The 9,697-nt window shown below is 45.6% G+C and overlaps 1 protein-coding gene across 1 annotated transcript; it reads left to right on the top strand.

The window, feature by feature from the left end:
- Positions 1-2,402: 2,402 nt before the first annotated feature.
- Positions 2,403-3,610, top strand: LOC308219926 (prolyl-tRNA synthetase associated domain-containing protein 1-like; the record flags this gene model as incomplete). Its single annotated transcript, XM_080615533.1, has 2 exons — positions 2,403-2,489; positions 3,173-3,610. 2 exons carry the CDS (start codon positions 2,403-2,405, stop codon positions 3,608-3,610), a joined length of 525 nt encoding a protein of 174 aa, XP_080471659.1.
- Positions 3,611-9,697: the final 6,087 nt, after the last annotated feature.

The raw sequence follows: 9,697 nt of genomic DNA, 5'->3' as shown, positions 1-9,697 counted from the left end.
TGATTTATGATGCAGGGTATTGACCAAAAACCGTGTCCTGTATTTCAAAGGGACCATCTGTTGATGAATATGTCAGGTGCTGACTGATACCTTGACAATGCACAGGGCCCTCGAGTGTTTCTCCAAAGGTAAAATGGGAAAAATCATCTAAAAACTAAAGCACAGTTAAAAACCCCAAACTTAAATACCAAAGGTTGTACAAAGGTGTTCAATGCAGTCTGTGTTCCTGCACAGGGAGGTGAATTGGGCACAAAGACCACACAAGCACATGGACCCACACATGGGTCATGCACATGGATTTTTAGAGGAGAGATTCAGAGCAGCCCTGCAGAGAAGGACTTGGGGGTGTTGGTCAATGAGAAAATGAACATGAGCCGGCTGCAGTGTGCGCTCGCAGCCCAGAAAGCAACCGTATCCTGGGCTGCATCAAGAGGAGCGTGACCAGCAGGTCGAAGGAGGTGATCCTGCCCCTCTACTCTGCTCTCGTGAGACCTCACTTGGAGCATTGTGTGCAGTTCTGGTGTCCTCAACATAAAGAGGACATGGAACTGTTGGAACAAGTGCAGAGGAGGCCACGAGGATGATCAGGGGCTGGAGCACCTCCTGTATGGAGACAGGCTGAGAAAGTTGGGGCTGTTCAGCCTGGAGAAGAGAAGGCTGCGTGGAGACCTCAGAGCAGCTTCCAGTATCTGAAGGGGGCCTACAAGGATGCTGGAGAGGGACTCTTCATCAGGGTCTGTAGTGACAGGACAAGGGGTAACGGGTTCAAACTGAAACAGGGGAAGTTTAGATTGGATCTAAGGAAGAAATTCTTTACTGAGAGGGTGGTGAGGCACTGGAATGGGTTGCCCAGGGAGGTTGTGAATGCTCCATCCTTGGCAGTGTTCAAGGCCAGGCTGGACAGAGCCTTGGGTGCCATGGTTTAGTGTGAGGTGTCCCTGCCCATGGCAGGGGGGTTGGAACTGGATGATGTTAAGGTCCCTTCCAACCCTAACTATTCTATGATTCTATGACCCACAGAGCTGCCAGCTCTCATCCTGAGGGCAGCGTGTCCTTCACATGAGCCTGGGATTCACCTGGAAAACTCTATTGAAAAGATAAATTTATCACACAAAACAGTCACCAGAGTTTGCTGCAAATCTGCTTTTTGGGTTGATCTTCCACTGGATGCTGCCTGGAAATCTTTGTGTGCTGCTCTAAGGCTCTGGGAATTAGCATGGGTCAGATTGTATCCACGTGTCTCTTAACCACAGATTCATGCTGTTCTAATTTAAAGCTTCATTACAGATTGCCTGTTTTCCTGCAGGGCAAACTGAAAACAAGCAATTCCTGATGTCACAAGTCAGGACCATGGTTTGGGTTGTAGAAATAGTTTCCACTTAACTGTGGCCGTTAGTGCTTGGCTATGTCCCTTAGTGGCAGCTCTTCATTATTACTGGTTGCCTTTAAAAAAACACAAACGTTTGATTTTGCAGTTCTCCTTTTTAATGTGTCTCATTGGCTAAATGGTTTATTTTGATTTTTCTAGCTTTGACTCTTTCTTAACTTCCTTCTTTAGCAGCGTTTCAGCAAAACTAAGCTGGCACCTGAAATTACAGTGAGCACGTGCAGATGAGTATATAGAGAACTATAATACCTGTTCTGAAACCAGGGTTTGAACCCAATACATTCATGTCAGATGGGGAAACCTAGTGTGTGTCAAAGCACATATTGTTCTAATGTCACTGTGTGACAAAGACACAGAATGCCTTAGGAAACGTGGAATATATTGAGCTGCATGGGAGGGGAGGTATGGGGAGGTGTATGGAGGAGCGTTATGGATAACTGCTTTCCAGCCAGGAGGGGCTGAAGGGGGATGGCAGGAAGCTCCTGGAGCTGTAGGACAGGAGGGACAGACAGATTTGCCCGCCCCATAGGAGACAGCAAGCTCTGGTCTCCTGCGTGGTGGGATCACAGAGCAGTGGAGGTGGGAATGCACTTCTGGAGACGGCCTCAAACCCTGGCTTGAGCAGGGTCAGATCCCAGACTGACCAGGATCACGTCCCTTCGGGGTTTGAGTGTCTCCACAGATGGAGACCTCACATTCTCATCCAGTCTTGGTTTTAAGAAAAAGACCTCTGAAACCAGCTCCAAACTCCCCTGCTTTCAGTTCAACCGGATGGCCAAGACCGCACTTCCCATCTGACCGACTGCGCTGCCGAGGGCTTACCGCCGCCGGCCGATCCCCGCACCGGGGCGCAAGCCGAGGGACCCAGCTCCGGTTCCTGCAAGCCGAGGGACCCGGCTCCGATCCCGGTCCCCGTGCCAGGGCAGGGCGGGCGCCCCGTTAACACCGCGGAAGGCGGGCGCTGCCCGGCGGAAGGGGCGGAAGCGCGGCCCGGCCCCGGCGGAGCGGGGCGGCGATGGCGGCGGCACCGGAGTTGCGGGAGGCGTTGGAGCAGCGGCTGCGAGACTTGGGCATCGCCACGGTCACCGCCGAGCACCCCGAGGTAGGGGCCGCCCCAGGGCCGCTGCTCTGCCCCCTCCGAACGCGCCTCTCTCGGTGTCCTCCGCATCTTTCTTAATTAGGAGACTACAATTACACACAGAAAGAGGGCAGAGCACGCGGCAGGGCAGCTTTATGTTCTGTAGATGATTTTGTAGCATAATTAAGAATCGATATGGAATTTCTCACCCACTGGACCTGCAGCCATTGGCTTGGCAGAACGTTTCTGGGTTTTTTTGGGGGGAGCTGGGTTGATCGCTCTCTGCATTTCTGTTCCCCAGATCCCCTTTTCCCCCTCCAGTTTCAGGAGCTGCAGCTCACCCAACTCTTCACTTAGAAGTTGAGGGCATCTAAAGCTTTCCAAACTGTTTCTCACTCCCATTTAAAAGCACACATGCCACGTCACTCCCGTCTGCCTGTAAAAGCAGTGCTGTCAGTGCTGCCTGTCGGCATCTTTAAAGTGTAATTCTTGCTATATATGAGCCAGAAATGAATGAGGAAGTGAACAGGAGCAGTATGTCACATTTTATTTGTGTTCTGTTAAAACTCCTTCATAAAAGGGTACAGTTTTTTAGGCTGAGTGTAACATTCAGTCATTTTCTAAGTATTTAACAAAAGATACTGCCAGTACACAACCAAAAGTCTAACGGGATACAGTGTCTCACACTGCACTGTGGCATTTTCCAGGTGTTCACTGTTGAAGAAATGATGCCTCACGTCCAACACATGAAAGGAGGTCACAGTAAAAACCTTTTCCTTAAAGACAAAAAGAAGAAAGGCTTCTGGCTGGTGACTCTCCTGCACAACAGGCAAATCAATTTAACTGATCTCGCGAAAAAACTGGGCCTTGGAAGCGGCAACCTGAGGTTTGCTGATGAAAACGCCATGCTGGAAAAGCTGAAGGTGGGCCAGGGCTGTGCTACACCGCTGGCGCTCTTCTGTGACCAGGGGGAGGTGAGGCTGGTGCTGGACGCTGCCTTCCTGGAGGATGGCCATGAGAAGGTGTATTTCCACCCAATGACAAACACTGCAACCATGGGTTTGAGCCCTGACGACTTCTTGAGGTTTGTGAGATCAACAGGGCATGATCCCATCATCATACGTTTTGATGAGGACACAAAGTAGATGAAGTTCACTTTTTTATGACGAGGCATAGGTTTTGTAAAGAAAAACTGGCAAAAGTCTCATTACAAATAAAACTGGAAAACCCAGGCTCACTCCTTTTTACTCTTTCAATTGTGTGAGTTTATAGTCTGATGAGAAAAAATTCTGTCTTTGGGTCATTAGAAGTTGAACAGCATATTCTTAAAAAGACAAGAGATGTTTGCAGTCTACCACTGAGTAACCAGAAAAGGTGTTATTTAAATGATGTTACAGTCTGTTAACGAAACAGATAAAACTGGAACTTCCCATGTGTGGTACTGGCCTTGAAGGGTTAAACTGAAAACATCATTAGGATCTAAGAAATTAACTTAAAAGTTCCACGGCATTTGTCAGTACACCCAGGACAGAGGTGTCTCTGCTGTGTACCTGTACCCACTCATCCTCTCCTACACATTGCTTTCTTTTTATTATTTTCACCTAGAAAGAAACAATTTGCCTACACTACCAAAACCACATTTGATTGTCTTATGTTTTTAGCTGCAGTTTCACTTTCACAGTATCCTCCCCTTGGGAAGTTACCTTGTGCTTGCCCCATGAGCACAGACATGCACCTCTCTACTAGAGCTTCTCAGCAACCAGGATGCAAACCCCGGTACCAGCCTCCCTTCTAACGGAAGAGCTCAAAGGAGTAATGTTACTGCAGGTTCCTGGTCTCTGTTGGTGATGCTTGGGAGGAAAGTTAATACAATCGGGAGCTGTACCAACATTTGTGTGTGGTTTTGTTGTGTCTGTGCTCCAGTGTACCTTAACCAGCACCTACAGAAGTGGAGAGAAAGATACAACGAGGGGCTGTACTTGAGCTGCTCCCATCGGGAGAAGGGGACTGCCTTCCCCTGACAAACATCCACGTGTTCCAAGAGGTTGAGGGGAGGCTGATTTGGCTTTCAATAGGTGATACTTTGTACAGAGAAACATCTGCTGTCCCATGACCAGTACACGCTGAACGCGAAATCTCTCAATTCCTTCTCCTCCTCTCTTGCCTAAATGAATAAACCCCCTTCAAATAGAATGTGTGTTGAAGACAGAAGCAGCAGAAACTCCATGAAGTTCAGTAAATGTGCTGTGGCAACAGGTACCCTTCCAGAGACGGGAGCAGTGAAAGCAAGGGACACAATGTGAAGATGATGAGGAAAAGGGCTTCTGAACACAGCCTAACAAAAATGTCACGTACAAGCAATAACACTGATGAACTGAAGACAGAACACAGAAGGAGGAAGAAAAAACACATTAAAGACCTCATGATCTTGGATGACTGTTTGCTACCACATCACTGGAAAGGATGCAGTATTTCTTCCTATTTTTTTCTTATTAAGAAAGTGAAACTTTAAATTCTACAGAGGGAACAACTAATAAAAAGCATCTCCCAGGGCAAAGCAAGTCACTGCACAAACAGCCTTACCACGGTGTCCTTCAAATCCTTCGAAGGATTTGATAACCTGTTCTCAGCCATGAGCTTGAACTGCTGTCTCCTAACTGTTCTGTTGTTATTCTCCCCTCCACATTCCAAAGACACAAACCAACCCGAGCTATCGCTGCAGTCATCTCAAATGGGAAAGAGGTGACCTAAAAATGTTGATGCTATAGGAAGAGCCGCTAGAACGATGTCCAGATACCTGTGGTTTTATATGTGTTGTTAAAGAAAGGACTGAAAGGAACACGTGGATACTGTCTTATGTGTCTTTAAAAGTAGAATTTACTTTACCCTCTGCCTGCCACTCACTCTCCCTTCCCTTTAAGTTTTCTTTGTGGTACCCTAGAATACTTTATAACTTAAACCCCAAATGATATTTGACTTGTCAAGGTTTTTCTATCCAGAAAGCTTTAAATGTGAAAAGTTGTTTTAAAGACACGTGCACACAGCGCTTTACTGTGCTTCATGGATCTCCAGCTCTGTACTGCCTCAAATTTAACCACCTTTGTCCTCAGGAGAGACTCTCAGACTTCTCTCAGCAGAAGTAACAACCAGGCAAAATCAAAGCTTTCAATGCTACATTTGGCAAATCTATAATGATTTCTTTTTGCATTTACTTATGAAATTAGTGCCTTTTTTATTTAAATAATATCAAAATAGCGTCTAGTGAGCAGCCACACACAGAGAAACAACACAAACTAACACTGTCCAGGAAAGATTCTGCGCCAGCAGAGTCAGAAGGACTCACTGACTACAACTGAACACCACCATCCTTCCAGCAACATCAGTCTCCAGTGAGAGTGTGTATAGATGTACACACAAGAGTAAGAATTATTTGGTTTGGCATTTTAATAACATCATTAATAAATGTTTACAGTGGCAAACATTAAAAAATCAATATGTAAAGGAAATTACAGATTTAAATAAGAGCTTTTTGAGTGTTGTTTCACACCTCGGTACATTCCTTTAAGGCAGTTTTATTAATATCAAAGCATTATTTACACACACATCATCATCTAACTCCACAAATCATACATGAGCTGCTTCGCTGGGGCTGCAGCATGTCTTGGGAATAGACACAAGACGTGTTGGGAATGATACTAAATCCTCTTGCAGACCCTCAGCAAAGTAAATCAAACCGACACATTGTACAGCACTACAACCTGTTTGTGATCCGGAACCAGCAGTGACAGATCTGGCAGTGCTTGAGGAGAAAGCAGTGTGCGTACCCCTGTTGTACACACACTGTCCAACAGCCACCCTGGTGTTCCCCTGGGAGATTGTGTTTCAGAACACGTGAAGCAGCTCCCTAATTAAATTTACATGTTTATTGTATTTGAAGGGCACAGACTGGGAAGATTAAGAAGGAGAAAGAAAATAATTGGAACTCCTCAGAGCATGGAGAGCTTCCTGACAGCTTCCTTTGCTCCAAGACGTCTGCAAAACAAAGTGCTGTGAGCAGCAGATCCTGATCTCTCAAACGCCAACACATCTCTGGTGCTGGGCTTGGCTAATTCAGCAATTACAACCCCAAATCCCACTCTGGCCTCTGTGCTGATGCAGGTGAAGTGAGTAAAAACCCACTTCCATTGGCACAGACAGGCCTGAGCCAGGACTGGGGTGCCGGGGGAATTCTGCCCCCAGGCTCTGGCTGATTCTCTTGTACAAGGAATGGATGGGGGGGTCATTTCTAACACCCGTTATCGGTTAATGAGTGGCTGTAACCCTGGCTGTGATTGCACCAATGCTTTAGGAAGGTGTAACAACATGCAGAAAGCAAGTGTGGAAGTTGTGATGGGTGATCCAGGACAACTTAATGAACACAGAAAAGAGCTGAGCTAATAAATGAACCATCAGGAGATGCCCATGGGCCAAAACTAACACAGCCACACTTGGTGAGGGCAGGCTATGTGTGCCCAGCAGCGCTGCTCACAGAGAAATGCCTATCACACAGTCAGGGCAACACACTCTTGCCCAACGGGTCCTGGAGGATCTACCTGAACCCACCCAACTGCTTGGACCCCATGAATACAACCAGCATGGCTGTTACTGTGCGGCTTGGGATGCCCAAATCCCTCTCAAAACATCCTTGTACTGGTTACAACATAGGGAACTGAGCTCCGGATTCCAACAAAAGCTGCCAGCTGCTGTGGAGCCAGACACCAGGAGCACTGCAGGCTTCAGATCCTCCTGGGATTGCAGCTCTGTGTGGATACTCAACAAAACACCCCACGCTTCTGCTGGAACCAGTGAAAAGCTTGGCACTGAGAGTGAGGGACCAGAACCGGATGCCAGTGTGAGCTGGTCACCACAGTAAGCCAGTGATTGTAATGGAACACCAGAAATGTCTGCAGAGGAAGAATGGACATTCTATGGGTGCAGAGCTGTGCAATTGGTCCTGTTTTCACTTAAGAAAAACAACTAAAAAATGTTTAAACTCTCTGGGAAAACAATCCCAAACTGAACTGAGTATTCCTATTGTAAACCCAGAACATTCTGTGCAGATCTGCATCTTTTAGGATATTTTATCATCAAAGGGAGCTCAGAAGGAAGTTGCTCTAAGGAAGAAAACCAAGAGAATTTCCTTCTAAAGCTTCCCCAACTTTCCTCTTTTTACCCTTTTTAACAAAATCTCAGTAAAATGAAGTAAATGAGGTGCCAGGATGCTTTTGAATTTGCTGAACTGCATCTTTTCTCCAGCGAAAACAATTCCATTCCAACTGTCCTTGACAGCTCAAGTGCTAAACCCTGCAGACACATCAGCTTACCTTCACTTAGGTGAGTGGAGATAACTGGAGATGAAGTTACTCGCACGCCTGTCAGCGGATGGGATGTGAGGAGGTTACACAGTTAACCTGTTAGAACTGGAGCATGAGTGTGCTTATGGGGTTGTAGTAAAATACAACTACAGTAAACTCATTTTGGCTCTGCTTGTAAGTTCACATACACGTCCTGTGAGCTCTCCCCACGGGCTTTCAAGACAACAAATATATGCAACCACTGAATGTACCAATAACATTCATCGACTTTAATATAAATCAATAATGAACAAAATGTATCTTGCTAGTAAAAGATAACCTTAAGGGGAACCGATTGTAAAATGCAGGTGATATTATTTACATTTCTTTTTTTTGCCATCAAGAAACCTCCTAAAGCCACAACCAGCTCATGTCGAAGGACAAACAAGTGAAAAAAAGGAGTCAATACACACACATCGTAAGACAGTTTGATCCTGGCAATGCCACTTGTTGAAAACAGCCTTGTAGTAAAAGAAAAGGCATAGAAAAATCATACCCGACCATGTCCTGCCGGGAACATCTGAACACACACTCGCAGAGTAACGTGTGGGAATGTGAAGAACACAACTGACAAACGACCTCTGTACCACACGATCATCCCAGGGCTCGCACGTGTTCGTCACTGAGCTGTGTCAGGTTTGTAAACATGGTTTTTTTCCCTTGCAGAACGCAACAAAAATCAGCAGAAACGTTTTAAAGAGCAATTTCATGCAGATTACACTAACCCAGTAAGGCAGTGAAGTGCCAGTAAGCGGGGAGGGGTTTGGAGCTGTATTTACAGTCAATTCCAACAAAATAGTACAGCGGTTTAGATGTACAGAAGAGAAACTGCTTGTTAGGGGGGTTTTTGGCTAATTATTAGCAGAAGCTGAAGCAAATCAGTGGCTAATTTCATAAACAGAAGAGGAAAGAAGTATTTTTATTCCTTTTTTTGTTTCCCCTGGAGTAAATTCTTGAGACCTTAAAATCCTCGGTCCTTAGGGAGAGATGAGAACTGTCCTTTATTCAGTAGATCTTAACAGTGCAATGTGCAATAATTCCTAAGACCATCTACAAGTTTCCGGCAGCAGACTCCAGTAGAGCTCCTTGATTCAAGGAAGGAAGGAGGAAGGTAGGTAGGTTTTTATTTCTTGCCTGCTCTAGTCACGAAGAAGGTAAAAAAATTCCCTTAATTCTTATTACTGATTCCTACAGTCGCTGTCTTGTTACTTCAGATATAAAGGCTTCATACTGAGATACTGAAGGACACTTTTCTCTCTGCGTTCAGTTGAAAGGCGGAAAGAGAAAAGAACATAAGAAAAGCTTAAAAGTGGGGAAGTATAAAATACAGGAGTTAAGTCACTAACAGAACTAACAGCACTAACAGCATGCAGCAAAGGTGGTTTAATGGAGTCGAGAGGAGGACAGGATGCCAAAGACAAGCTTTGTACAAAGGCAGTCTCCTTGTGCTATGGAACACTTTTTGTTCTGTTAAACTGTCCTTTTAGATGTATCAGTCCCTTTCTAAGAACTGACTTCAACATTACTCCTTTCTTTAACTTTCTTCCTCAAGAAATATGAGCAACAAAAGTAAATGTCATTTTCCCAGGCAGAAGGCTGATGGGATGATACTCCCTTTCCTGCACAGGCAAAACAACTGCTGGAAACCATCCTGCTCTGGCCTAACCAGTAAGCGAGACAGAAGCCAGTTAAGCAAGCAGCATTTACAACTGGTTAATGCAATGTGCACTTGTTCTCATAGGTAATGCTGTTAGTTTGTTGTAAATGAAATTAATCTCATTTACGTTTTGGGCAGGAAACTCACCACTTGGCCCACAGCTCAGGTAGTGGGTAATAGAA

The sequence above is a fragment of the Psittacula echo genome (assembly GCF_963264785.1).
Source record: "Psittacula echo genome assembly, chromosome: 4".
Classification (NCBI taxonomy): domain Eukaryota; kingdom Metazoa; phylum Chordata; class Aves; order Psittaciformes; family Psittacidae; genus Psittacula; species Psittacula echo.
This window is presented reverse-complemented; position numbering and strand designations above follow the sequence as displayed.